Source organism: Ictidomys tridecemlineatus, chromosome 5 (assembly GCF_052094955.1).
Source record: "Ictidomys tridecemlineatus isolate mIctTri1 chromosome 5, mIctTri1.hap1, whole genome shotgun sequence".
Lineage (NCBI taxonomy): Eukaryota > Metazoa > Chordata > Mammalia > Rodentia > Sciuridae > Ictidomys > Ictidomys tridecemlineatus.
Window position 1 is genome coordinate 26,522,851 of NC_135481.1, and position 14,821 is coordinate 26,537,671.

Below are 14,821 nucleotides of genomic sequence, written 5' to 3' on the forward strand. Positions count from 1 at the left end.
ATGTTCCCCGCCATTTGCCCTGTCTTCATTGGTATTTATTAAGTTTAGTAGTTATCTTTTTCATGGAATATTACATTGTTTGCATCCTACAGGTTTAGGGCCCTTTAGTTGCTTCCTTCTCCATCTTATAATATACTCTCAGAATTCAAATTTGATCTTTTTTCACTCCACTCATGTTAGATTAATTGCCTTTTTTTAGAATTTTCTTAGACTAAAAATTTCAGCTTCTGTTCTTGCTATATAATGCTTTTTCCCTTTAAAAAAATTTTTTTTAGACATTGATGGACCTTTATTTTGTTCATTAATTTCTATGTGATGCTGAGAATTGAACCTAGTGCCTCACACATGCTAGGCAAGCACTCTACCACTGAGCCACAACTCCAACTCTAATATTTTCCCTTTCTTGCTTGGGAAGAAAGAAACCTGGAAATTACTATCAGATCTGATTTTTTTTTTTAAACAAGAAGCTGGATATCTTTATTTTTATGTAATATCTCAATTTCTAAAATTTGGCAGCTGTTAATTTAGTTTGAAAAATATACTGTCTAGTTTGCAGGTTCATTTATAAAACCTTTGATTATATATAAACCCTCTTTTCCCACTGCAAATTTAATTGCCCAATCTTTGTGTACTCACATATGTCAATGTATGCTTTTCAAATTATTATAAAACACAATACAAATAGTGATATGTATTAAAAGTTTTTTTTTAAAACTCGTGAAAACTGCTTCAATGAGAAATTTACACAGTTTAACAAAGAATACCGGGATAAGGTTAAACATATAACATTGGTTAATATTCCTTGAGGTCTTCATGCTGTAGCCTTTTGGATAATCTTTGTTGGATAGAAAGACTTTATTTTACTCTAAGACTTTTCTGTAAGTTTATAGAAATTTTGTAGTGTTATAGATGACCTGATCTAACCAATTAAATAGAAATTAAAACAGATGACTTCATGTGAACTTCTCAGAAATCTCTAACATAGCATAAAAAGTCACATGATTATTTTTAATGTTCAAATTTTGAATAATTTATCTGAAAACATGCACATTTTTTATGTTTAGTGACTAGCCTCTTTGTATCTCCTTTTAAAAAATATTAATTTATAAGAGTTTCCAGAATGAATAGATGATTCAGATCTTTATTTTTTGCCTGTTCTTATTTGAGCACTAGTTCGGTATTATCTAGAGTTCTAGTAGCATTGCAGCCATCAGCTTGGATCTAATATCTTCACAGTATATGTGCAGTAACAGAAGCATATGATTTAGATGTGTAGAGCAAGTTGAGATGCATTTCGCAGTTTAAAGGAACCTCAGATAGAAAGTGGAGAAGAAACTAGGTAAAGTGACCAGTGTATGCTGATCTAGAACTTGATTTTAGGTCATTGCCAGTGACCATAAGTTTTGAACCAACCTCTGTTCTTTTTTTTTTTTTTCCTTTTATTTTTCCCTACTTTAATCCAATACAACTGAAATATCTCTGACATATTTTAATAAAAACTTAAGTTTCTTCTGTGCTTGTAAGTTTCTTCTGTGCTTGTAAAATTTAAATTGCTGTGTAGCCAACATAGAGACTTAATTTTGCTTGGCAGGGGAGTTCTTCCAGTCTTTCTACTTCTTTTTTTTTTTTTTAAAGAGAGAATGAGAGGAGAGAGAGAGAGAGAGAGAGAGAGAGAGAGAGAGAGAGAGAGAGAGAGAGAGAATTTTTAATATTTATTTTTAGTTCTCGGCAGACACAACATCTTTGTTGGTATGTGGTGCTGAGGATTGAAACCGGGCCGCACGCATGCCAGGGGAGCGCGCTACCGCTTGAGCCACATCCCCAGCCCTCTCCCTACTTCTTGATTTCTTTAGCCATGCTTTTTATTTTTTTATTTTTTTTTAAAGAGAGAGTGAGAGAGGAGAGAGAGACAGAGAGAGAGAGAGAGAGAGAGAGAGAGAGAGAATTTTTAATATTTATTTTTTTTTAGTTCTCGGCGGACACAACATCTTTGTTTGTATGTGGTGCTGAGGATCGAACCCGGGCCGCACGCATGCCAGGCGAGCGCGCTACCGCTTGAGCCACATCCCCAGCCCCTAGCCATGCTTTTTACACCTCTCACTATTCATTGAAATCATGGGTCTTTACTGTTTATTTCTTCCCTAGTCACCATTCTACCAACCTCAAATGTCTGACGTGGTTAAATAGGGTTCTCCTTCCTCTTTAATTCTGCCTGGTCAAATTCTACATTTTCTTTCAGACTCAACTTTCTTCTTCATTCCAATAATAGGATTGCCCAGACCATTCTAGCTCAGGAGAATTGTCTTTAGAAGTTTGGTTGTTTTTGTTCATAAAGGTTTGCAATCATATCATATCCTGTGTGATAAATCTATGGGAGGGTTGTCTCAGTTTCATCTGGAAGGCAGTAAGCCACATTTCATACTTTATGTCACATATAGAGCTTCTTATCAGATTTAAAAAAAAATGTGTCCCACAAGTCAATATGTTCTTGTATTTGTAGACCTGAAAAATGTCTGAAAATTCCAGTGACAGTGATTCATCTTGTGGTTGGACTGTCATCAATCATGAGGTATGCTCTTTAATACTTTTTATGAGGCAATTTGTAGTCTTTTTTTTTTTTAAGAGAGAGCGTGAGAGAGGGAGAGAGAGAGAATTTTTTAATATTTATTTTTTAGTTTTCGGCGGACACAACATCTTTGTTTGTTTGTGGTGCTGAGGATCGAACCCGGGCCACACGCATGCCAGGCAAGCGTGCTACCACTTGAGCCACATCCCCAGCCCAATTTGTAGTCTTTTAGTGTTAGCAGTGATATAAAATGTTCTTTGAAGGCCAGCATTTTTCTGCATTTAAGCCAAAGGTTCCAGTGTCTGTACCTTGCTTTGCTGAAAACTCTTCATGGGCCAGTATCGTCTGCATTATTGTTCATAGCTTTCCTTAGCTTGAAGTTGTTAGGCACATTTTTACTGACATTTATGAGAATTGGATAAAGCACAGGCTCTGTGCTTTATCCAATTCTCATATAATTAAAAAAACCCTCACTGTATATAGATTGTTTTCATTCTTATTTTGTAGTTAAGAAAACTGAAGCTTAGAAAGGTAAATTTGTCAAAAATTAAGTAATTAGAAAATATCTAAGCCTGGATAGAACAGAATGGCTCCAAGGAAGATGGAGAATGTATAATTATGTTGTTATAGGAACTTAACAGAACTTAAAGAACTATGGTTAGAACTTTATCACAAAAATATATTTTATGTAGAGGAGTAATACATACAATGAATGCACATAACTAGTTTGTAATAAACATTACAAAGAGAAGAAACATAAGTTTTTATTAAGGGTTTATGTTCTACACTGCTTTCATTATTTAAAAAAAATCACTCAGATACAATAAAGTAAAAATCAGCCATACTTGTTGAAACCATCTGTGGTTTTCTTGTTTGTTTTTAGGATCTCTTCTCGCCTATTTTTCATTAATAGAAAAATTTTAACATTTTCTTATATAATTATTTTAATAGTTAGACAGTCATCTTCTAGAAAGCAAGATTAATAAAAAAGATTGCTTTCTGTTTTATAGTTTCAAAACTTAATAGCAACTGTACCAATTGAGTTTGAAGTTGTTTTTATTTTTATAAGTATGCCAGGTGTGATGGCACACACCTGTAATCCCAGCAATTTGGGAGGCTAAGGCAGGAAAATTGCAAGTTCAAGGCCAGCCTGAGCAACTTAGCTATATCCTAAGATTTAAAAATAATGGAAAAAAAAAAAAAGGACTGGGGATGTACACAGTAGTAGAGCATTTCTGGTTTCTGTTCCCAGTACCTTCCCCCCAACACAAAGTGATTTTTCTATTTTTAACCTGTTTCTACAAAGCTTGGGTCAACTCATAACAGCTTCTTTTCCTTCAAGGATAATTAACAGTACAGGAGCAAGGCAGCATTGGAAACCCTACCTGTGAGCCTGCAGGTTAGAACAAAACAGTAAATTTTTCTGGCACTTGCCAAGTGTGTTAGACATCATGCCACAGAGTAAATCATGTTTTTTTTGTACTTTATCTGTATTTAGTTACCAAATTCAGCTCTCTTGTTAGTGTCTCTTACATATGTTTTCTTTTCCATTATTACCATTGTGATTTGGTCCAGAACTGGTCTTTCCAGCAACCCCCTAATCAGCTCTATCCTTGCCTTTGCTTCTGTCATGCTCCTGCCACCATAGGCAACCTTAAAGTCTTACATTTAGAATTGTCTTTAGTCTTCAAGGTTACTCCTTTCACAATTTCTTTTATATTTTGTTATTTGAGTTATATGTTAAATCTCTTTTTAGTCTTCAAAGACTATTCTGTTCACAAATTCTTTTATTTTTTGCTGTTGTGAGTTATATATTTGAATTTTGTAAGTTGATAGAAAAAATAGGGAGAGGCAGAATTAGCTTAATTTTGCTTATTAAGACACAAGGAGGGATAAAGACATTGTGTCCATGTATAACTTAAAAAAAAAGACACAAGGAAAAAAATTCACAAGATTCCACTATTAAAGAAAGACAGTCTGACAACAAAGTATGAAGGATAACCTCAGAATAAAAAATTGTTATAGGAAAGGATTCTGTTAACCTGATAGTTTCATTTAATTCATGCCTTTCAGTCATCTGATCTTTGACAAAGATGCCAAAAACATACATTGGAGAAAAGACAGCCTTCTTAACAAATGGTGCTGGGAAAATTTGTTATCCATGTGCAGAAGAGTGGAATTAGGTCTTTATATCTCACTGTGCACAAAAGTCTACTCAGAATGCATCAAAGATGCAGTAATTAGACCAGAAACTATGCAACTCATAAAAGAAAATGTTGGGGCAACACTGTATCATACAGGTACAGGCTAAAATAACTTCTTCAACAGACCCCTGAAAGCCCAGGAAATAGTATCAAGAGTTAATAAATGGGATGGCATAAAATTAAAAAGCTTCTTCACAGCAAAGGAAGTGAAGAGAGAACTTCCAGAATGGGAGAAAATCTTGCCTAGCTACTCTTCTGATAGAGGATTACTGTCTAGAATATATGAAGAACTCAAACACCAAAAAAAAAAACCCCGCAAAATACACCACCACCAATAACAACTAATAAATGGGCAAATGAACGCAACAGACATTTCTCAAAAGAAGAAATACAAGTGGTCAACACTATATGGAAAGAATGTTCAACATCATTAGCAGTTAGGGAAATGCAAATCAAAACTACCCTGAGATATCATCTCACTCCAGTTAAAATTGCAGCCATCAAGAATACAAATACAATAATAAATGCTGCAGATGATGTGTCAAGAAAGGAAACTTTCATACTGTTAATGGGATTGTAAATGACAGTAACCATTTTGGAAATAAGTATGGAGGTTCCTCAGAAAAACCTTGGCATGGAACCATCATATGACCCAGCTATAACACTCCTTTGTATTTATCTTAAAGAATTAAAGTCATACTATAGAAATACATAGCCGTGCAATTCACAGTACCCAAACTGTGGACCCAGCCTAGATGTCTGTCAGTGAATGAATGAATAAAATATGGTATATATACATAATGGAGTTTTATTGAGCCAAGAAGAACGAAATTATGTCATTTGCAGGAAGATGGATGGAACTTGAGAACATTATGTTAAGAATTAAAACAAGCTCAGAAAGTCAAGTTCATATGTCTTCCATCATATGTGGACACCAAGGAAGAAAAAGGAAAAGGTAGAGGGAGGATCTTATGAAAATTGAAGGGAGATTGGTAGAATAGAGGAAATGGACAATGGAGAGGGAGGAAAAGAGGGAAAGGAGAAATATATTAGAGAATGATATTGGCCAAATAATATTATTGTATTATGTACATCTATGAATATTAAAAAAAATTATTCCTTCAACATAGCAGTTTACTTTGCCATAAGAAGTAGTTGTTGGACTGGGATTGTGGCCCCGGGGCAGAGCACTTGCCTCTCATGTATGAGGCACTGGATTCTATCCTCAGCACCACATAAAAATAAATAAATAAAATAAAGGTATTGTGTCCATCTACAGCTAAAAAATTAAAAAAAAAAAAAAAGAAGTAGTTGTTTGCGTGTGCTGTTTCTCTGAACAGATTGTAATTTGAATTTTGGATTTGATTTTTTTTTGGTACCAGGAATTGAATCCAGGGGTGCTTAACCACTGAGCCTCATCCCCATCCCTTTTTATTTTTTATTTTGACACAGGGTCTTGCTCTGTTGCTTAGGGCCTAGCTAAGTTGCTGTGGATGGTCTTGAACTTGCAATCCTTCCTCTGCCTCCTGAGTTGCTGGGATAAAGCTCATTGGATTAGATGTCATTCCCTTTTGGAGTATGGCAACATCTGGGACTTTTAATAATGGAAAACATCTATATGTAATCAAATACAGCTTTGAGAAATTAATAGGGAAATAACTGATTATCACTTTTTCTCTAGGGGTCTGATGTAGAAATGGTGAATTCTGTCACAACCAGTGACAGCTGTGAGCTCACCCCAGAATGTTCATCTTTAGAACAAGAAGAGGATGTTCAAGTACTGCAGATAGAGCAGGAAGGTAAGTTGTTAAATTCTGATTGAAAATAAAAATGTGAGTGCCATTATGAATCTTGACTTCTTTCTAGGCAGTCAGCTTTTTTGGATAATCTTGGTGATCTGGTTACTGAAGGACGAATTTTAGTGTGGGTTAGATAGAAATTCAGTGTGGATTTAGGAAGGCTTGCAGAACCTAGTATCACCAACCTGCCATAGTTTTATTATTTGCAGCAGTAATATGTTTGGGCCTCCACATAGTCTTTCATACCATAGGTGTAACCAGTGACTAAACATTATGTATTATGTGGTTTAACATGAATTTGTTTGGTACTTTGTATTTACTTGCCATTATTAATGTTATGGCTAGCAATGTACAAAACTTTTCATCAGAAGAGATTCTCTAGGTATCATCATGCTATGGAGTTCTGAGTTAAGATTTAGTAAAATGATATTTGACTTTGTACAGTACTGCATCTATGTTAATATACTTCCTGTGGAACTTGTGCATGTTATTTATGTAGAGACACATGACTCCCAAATAATTGCTGTAACTCCCAAGCAATTTCTATGTAGTCTTATCTTCATATTTAAACTACTTCTTACACTTCTAAAACAGTTTCATTAAAATGTAAAGTAAGAAGAACATTTCCCCCTCAGGAGAGTAAAGTAGGTATGTCAAGGCCAGAAATAGAAATAGAGGAGATTATTGTACCTGTTATTTTTTTCTTAAGCTTATGTGCTGATTACTATTCTCATTTGCACATATTCTCATTGTTTGTAGTTCAGATCCCTTTGAGATTCTGAAAGGTGTGAATAGTCTCTCCTAAGAAATGCATTTACCTATACGTAAAAAATTTCCATACTTGGGATGTACTTTTGTGTTTAATAAAACACAAAAGTACTGTTTTTTTTTCTTAGTTGGTTAAAATACATAAAAATAAAGTTCATGGTAGGGAAAATGATTTTTAAAGGATTTAAAAAAATAGTTGTAGGTGGACATACAATATCTTTATTTTTGTGTGGTGCTGAAGATTGAACTCAGTGCCTTACACATGCTAGTCAAGTGCTCTAACACTGAACTACAACCCCGGTCCAAAAATGACTTTAATATACAGCTACTTATAATTCTTTTATAATTTATGTATGTATTTAGTATTATACTTAACTCCCATTAACATTTTGTACTGGGCTGGGGATGTGGCTCAAGCGGTAGCGCACTCGCCTGACATGCGTGAGGCCCGGGTTCGATCCTCAGCACCACATACCAACAAAGATGTTGTGTCCACCAAAAGTTTAATTAAATATTAAAATTCTTGGGGCTGGGGATGTGGCTCAAGTGGTAGCGCGCTCGCCTGGCATGTGTGCGGCCTGGGTTCGATCCTCAGCACCACATATCAACAAAGATGTTGTGTCCGCCGAGAACTAAAAAAATAAATATTAAAAATTCTTTCTCTCTCTCTCTCTCTCTCTCTCTCTCTCTCTCTCTCTCTCTCTCTCTCTCTCTCTCTCTCTCTCTCTCTCCTCTCTCACTCTCTCTTTAAAAAAAAAATAAATAAAATTCTCTCTCTCAAAAAAAAAAACATTTTGTACTCTTTTTGAGAAAAAATAATGAATTCAGTATTCTGTTTTACATTTCTTCTTTGAGGAGACTCTTACAAATTTTATCTTCTGTAGTGACATTTGGTGGTACTGGTGATTGAATTCAGGGCTTTGTGCATGCTAGGCAAGCATTCTACCATGGAGGTACCTCCCCAGACCTCTTTACTTACTTACTTACTTATTTGTTTGTTTGTTTGTTTATTTATTTATTTATTTATTTATTTATTTATTTATTTATTTTTGAGACAAGCGTCTAGCTGAGGTGCAGAGGATGGCTTTAAACTTGTAGTCTTCTTGCCTCAGCTTCCAGAGGAGTTACATGTATTACATGTGTGTACTACCACACCTGGCTTGTTTTTCTGTATTCTTTTGATTCCTTGTTTTTATAGTTTAAAGCTTTTTTTTTTTTTTTTTTTAAATAGACAGGGTCTTACTGAGTTGCTTAGCACCTTGCTATTGGTAAGGCTGGCTTTGAACTTTCAGTCCACCTGCCTCAGCCTCCTGAGCCTCTGGGATTATAGGTGAGGGCTGCTGCGCCGGGGCCCCAGCCCATTTTTATATTTTATTTAGAGACAGGGTCTCTCTGAGTTGCTGAGGGTCTTGTTAAGTTGCTGAGGCTGGTTTGGAGCTTGGAATCTTCCTGCATCAGCCTCCAAAGCTGCTGAGATTATAGGCGTCACTGCATGCTGAGGGCCATTACCAAGTAGGAATGACGCATCGAAATTTCCTTGCCAAGCGTACCCCATGCTGCTTAGAGGACATTCGATGGGACATTGCATGCATGCTTTAATAAGGTGACCTTGCTCAAGGACCAAGGCGGATTCGGGTTTAGAGCTGATCAGGTTTGAGGAAGTAACCGGCTCCTTGAGTTTAAGGCGTTGCCAGTTTAAGATAATGGGTTTTAGGGAAGTTGGAAGTTGAAGATTATTGCTGGGATTAGGGTGTTCCTGCTGCTTGTTCCCATTGAGTTCTCGTGAGATTAAAATGGGATTTGGAGAGAGCCTCGTGGAATAGGTGAATTGTGCAGGGAGACAGCAGAACGCGTTTGCCCCTGGACCTGTGTGGAGGTGGTGTGAGAGCTGGAATAAAGAATTGCTGTTTGAACCTACAAAGCTGTGAGTGCCTCGTGATTCTGGTGCCAAGCCGAGACATTGGCCTTGGCAACTGCATCTGACAAGCTTTTTATAATTTAAAGCAGCTTTGATTCTTACATTACAAGCCAGTGATAGCCATTGGAATGGTGATATTTTTAGGAATTTTGGATGAACTTTTAAGAAGTCAGGAAATGTGCTATCAGGTATCTGAGGATGTATTTTACATATTAATGGGTTCTTAGAAATACTTTTCATTAAGTGATTTGTTATTACAAGGTAGAGATTTTATGTAGTTAAATTAGCTTTGATTTAAGTTCTCAATAGGTCCCAAGTGAGAACACTTAAGTAAATAAAATTGTTTCCTGACAATTTCAGATAATTAAAATGTGATAACAGTAGAGTTATTTTTACAATTATATGACTTTTCATTCATCTACTTTAACATTGAGAATAGATTTCATCTACAGTGATGGTATTTATATTACAAAGAGTCAACTGTTTTAAATGAATATTTTTATTGATCTTTGCATTATAACAGAAAGCAGCCAAAATAGCACATTGTTAATGGAAGGAACTGCTTATCCAACTTTGGAAGAAACCACGTCAGCATTTGAGGTAAACTTGTATTCTGTGAATGTATGATAAATCCTATCCTTAGAGAATATGAATCGAAGCCTCCATTTCTGTATTTTCTTCCTATTTGAATCATAAGCAATGCTAATTGAAAATTTTGAGATTCCATAGATTGATCAGTTTTAAGGGTAAAGTTAGCTTCTGTTAAAGACTTATTCTTTTAATCTGTATTATAATTTGAACCTGGGACATTCTGCCATTGAGCTACATCTCCAACCCTTTTTAGATTTTGATGCAGGGTCTTGGTAAGTTGCTCAGACTGGACCCAAACTTTCGATCTTCCTGCCTTAGTCTCCTGAGTACCTAGAATTACAGGAGTGTGCCACCATGCCTGGCCAGGTTCCAACTCTTAATACAGTAGTCTTTCTTATGTGTGGTTTTGCTTTCCCCCTTTTCAGTTACCTGCAGTCAGCTGTGGTCCAAAAGTATTTGTCTTGACTTTTTCAAAAGAGACAATACATTAATAAAATTTTTATCATAGTACATTATTACAATTATTCTATGTCTTATATTATTGTTAATCTTTTACTGTGCCTAATTTATAAATTAAGATGTATGTATATGGTATAGAAAAAATATATATAGGGTGGTATATTGTCCATGGTTTTTTGCATCCACTGGGGGTTCTTAGAATGTATACCTTGAATGGGGAATACTGTACAATCACATTGGTGATTAAGTTACAGCATATGAATTTGGGGGACACATTTAAACTATATAGATATATGATGCAGCTGTTGAAGTTTAATACATACATAACCAGAAAAATTTAATCAACCTTTAACAGGTTCCCTGAGTACAAAATCATGCTTAAATTCATAGAACTGGTGAGAGAAATCAACTCTCTTTTCTGTGATCATTGGGTAGCAAAGGTAGTTTTCTCAGCTTCTGCATTCCAGTCAGAGAAAGAAGTGATCCATCTAGATCTGAGAGTTGCCAACGGGTTTGATGATGTTTTCAAGTTAAGTGATGAGCCTCTATTGCATAGTCCTTTACTGTTGATAAGAAATAATATCTTTAGGTGCTGGAGGAAGAGCTTAGTGGTATAGCACTTGTCTAATATATCCTAGACCCTGGATTTGATCCATAGCACTGGAAAAAAACAGGAAACCATGTATTTTACTTTAACCTCAGATTACTATATTACCCTATACATTTTGAATTGTATAGAAATATAAGGCTCTTAAATAATTTTATAATTTATTATCTCTAAAATTATGATAATTTTAGGCAGAAGAAGGGAGGTCACCTGAAGATAATGTCTATTTTGGAACTGCCAGTGATGATTCTGATATTGTTACCCTTGAACCTCCTAAGTTAGAAGAATTTGGAAATCAAGAAGTTACAATTGTTAAAGAAGCACAGAGTTCAGAAGATTTTAACATGGGCTCTTCCTCAAGCAGCCAGTATACATTCTGCCAACCGGAAACTGGTAAGATATATATAATGATAATATGCTGATATGAGATTTATATAAAGTCTTGTTTTCTAACCCTAAATCTCAACTTTTGATTATATTTGGGTAAAACTCAAGAAATTTTTTGTAAATCTACGGTTATATCTAGGGTATTCCTAGATTGTATGGCCTGGAGCAGAGCAATGTTGTGCTACAACAAGACTTTTAAAATCATGTTTGTCTTTTGAATTGTTAAATAGAAGACAGAATTTCTTGAGCTGGGTACATATCTGGGTACACAGTGGTACACATTTGTCATTCTAGGTACTCTGAAGACTGAGGCAGGAGAATTGCAAGTAAAAAGTACCTAGTTGGGGGTGGATTCTTGGAGGTTTTACTGGTGCTGTTTGCAGTGCTGGGGATTGCACTTCCAAGGAAGTTGCTGAGTTACACCCCACCTATAGTTAGTTTCTTAAAGGATGTATTACAGTCCCAGACACTTCAAAAAGCATTTGGCTTATTATTATTTTTTTTTAGATCTTTACAAGTGGGAAATTGAAATATCTTACCTGTAAGGACAAGGATGTTAACATTTTTAATTATAATAGTACAAGTTTGTATTATACAAATAGTGAAAGCAAAAAATTGGGGAGCATTTAACCCAGGGGAGCATTACCCCTAAGCTACATCCCCAGCCCTTTTAAATTTTTGTTTATTTTGAGACAGGTTCTTGCTAAGTTGCTGAGGCTAACTGCGAACTTGCAGTCTTCTTGCCTTAGCCTTCTCAGTCACTGAGATTATAGGTGTGCGAAACTGCTCCAGGGTTGGTGAAAAAAAATTCTTAAGTCTTGCAGATCCCTTTGATTATAAGTTATTTAGCAAATATTTATGGTACCTACCAAGTATAAAACAATGTTCAAGGAACTGTTAATAAAGCAATCTTCCAAAAAAACTCCTTGACTTGGGTCTTTCATTTAGACTGTGTTATGAAAAAATGTGCCTATTATAAGTCACTTTCTTAATGCAGTCATTGTTCACAGTCATTTGGAGGTTAAATTTTGAGTTGCTAAGCTTATTCCATTGCATACTTCTTACGGTTAGTTTTTAACATCTTTTAAGATTTTCCAAAATATTTAGTTATAATCTTCATGGAAAAATATCATAAGATGCACCTATAATTAACCCACAGTTATAAAAGTGAATTATGGGAGAGGCTACTTGGAATCCTGATTCCAGAAATTTCCTGATTTTATAGAAAAATAGGAACAGATAGTATCTGAGGTAATCTCTCTTTAATATTTACATTTGGCATCTAGAATCAGACAAGGGAATTTCCATCATTTGAGTTTAAACTAATAAAATTCAGTTTGAGATCTTTGGCTATCTCAATTTGATAAGCTGATTTTATTTAGTGTATCCATAGAAATTGGAAACATTTTACTATTTAAATACTCATCTGATGTTCTTAGAGGCTAGAGGAAAACTTTGTTAAAATAACTTACCTAGTCCACTTATCCCTTGATATCCACAAAAGGCTGGTTCCCGGACCCTGGCAGACACCAAAATCTGGATGCTGAAGTTTCTTATAAAAAAATGGCATAGTATTTGCAAATTACCTAGACATAGCCTCTCATCTCTACATTACTTACAATCTTGTAAAAGGCTATATAAATCGTTAGAGAATTAAAAGAAAAAGAAGTCTGTACATGTTCGGTACAGATTTTTTTTGTGTGAATGTTTTCTATTCATTGTTGATTGAATGGAGGGATATAGGACTTATGGATATGAATGATTCACTGTGCATATAGAACTTATGGATATGAATGATTCACTGTGCATTTATTTATAAGGGCTTAATATAATTAACTTTACAATTTAGTAAGGTGATCAAATTTTGATGTGTTTTTGCATTCCAGGATTTGTTTTGTATTCAAATAGTCTCCCCCTGCCCTTTGGTTTAATTTAAGAAAATGCATGACCAAAATGGTCAAATTGAAGCAGGAGTATGGCAGAAGGGTCCAGGGTGACTTATAAGACACAAAAAAAGGCTATGGACTATTTTTTCAGGACCTTAGATAACTCTAAGCTCATTAATTTTAATATTTTTCTCTTTTCTGAACTCAGATTTCCTGGGAATTTTGTAGATTTAGTTAACAGGAATATTAACTATATTTTTACCCAATCTTATCCCTCTTTAAAAGAAATTATTTCAATAAAAAAAGTTAAAAAAAAATAAAATGTGGTCCATTCTTGACTGAGATGTCTTTATGGACTCATTACAGACAGTATATGATTAGTTGTCAGGAGTTTTCTTTTCCTTATTCTCATTTTTTTTCCTGATTTGTTAATTTTATGCTACCCTTTGATTGCTTAGTTATTTTGCTTTTTCCTTTCCCTTTCTTCTTCATCCTTACTTTGACTTCATGTTTTTCTTCTAAAAACATTTAGAAGAAACATTAGATTTTAATAGTAATGTACTTTTTAAGAATAATACCAACTTCTTTCATATTAACACTCTTTCCTGGCCCCAAAGGCCAAGTTGGTAGCTGTAGAGATGTATGTATTGTATATATGTTTTGAAAAGGCATGATATTAGATTTTAAGTTAGCACAATGTTTTGATAAGTATTTTCAATTATTTATTTTCTTTATTCTTTATAATAAAGCTTTATACATCTTTTTTCCCTATTTATTCACAAAAGAAAGATGGTGGGAGAAGCTGTGGAAGATTCCTGAATGCATAATGGGATGGGATGATCAGCTGAAACACCATGTTCCTAGCCAACTCACTTTCCAAGGTGGTGTGACTAAATCTGATCAGCTTCTATAGAGCTGAGTGTGTCTAGTCACATTTACTACTTACTATGTGCTTCAGAGATACCTGTTGTAATCTGTGATACCCTAAACAGGTGTTCAAAATTGATTTTATAAAAAAAGCTGACTGAGCTTATTGCATGCCTTTTGCATTGCTTTGCATCCTGGACAATGGGACAAATTATGCTTTAAAAGCTTCTAATCAAAATATTTCAGTTGTTATGTATATAGGTGGAAAAGATGGAAGCATTAGATAAAGACCTGAATGTGGGTTAAGTTGGTTTGTTAGAATACATAATGAAGGCAGTTTGTGTTAATGGTAGTATTCAAAATTTATTCAGGGAAATTTGATAGTTTGTTTTTACATTTACTTATTATAATTCTGAGTCAAAAGTCTGACTTAAATACTCCAACCATGAACATAAATACCTTTGTATTATGTAATGCTTTAAGTCTTCCTTTTTTCTCTTTGTCCAAGAAATGTAACCTCACGCTTGAGGCGACGGCATCTTGGAAAAACTAGTGATCAAGAATAAACAGATAAACATGATGGGCATAAGGGTCATGACCAAAAGATTTCTCAGTGGCATCTGTATCACTAAATATTAGGAGTATTTGTTCATTCAGTAGTGACTTTGATCTTTGTGTTTGTTGTTATGTGAAAGTGAACTGAATCCCCCATGATCTATTTTTTTAAAAAAGCATTGCCTAACCAAATCAGCTTTCCTGTGGCATGGAT

The 14,821-nt window shown here is 34.8% G+C and overlaps 1 protein-coding gene across 5 annotated transcripts in view; it reads left to right on the forward strand.

The window, feature by feature from the left end:
* The window catches only part of Ccpg1 (cell cycle progression 1), a 41,971-nt gene that overhangs the window by 13,175 nt on the left and 13,975 nt on the right, over nucleotides 1-14,821 (forward strand). For 2 of the 5 annotated variants that reach the window (XM_040275525.2, XM_040275526.2), the window contains exons 2-5: nucleotides 6,452-6,569; nucleotides 9,779-9,855; nucleotides 11,104-11,305; nucleotides 13,971-14,066. In XM_040275525.2, coding sequence (XP_040131459.2) covers nucleotides 6,452-6,569; nucleotides 9,779-9,855; nucleotides 11,104-11,305; nucleotides 13,971-14,066 — 493 coding nt within the window. Of the gene's footprint in view, nucleotides 1-2,500; nucleotides 2,570-6,451; nucleotides 6,570-9,778; nucleotides 9,856-11,103; nucleotides 11,306-13,970; nucleotides 14,067-14,821 lie in introns of all 5 variants that reach the window. The other 3 variants (XM_078049585.1, XM_078049586.1, XM_013359561.4) reach the window with 3 other exon arrangements.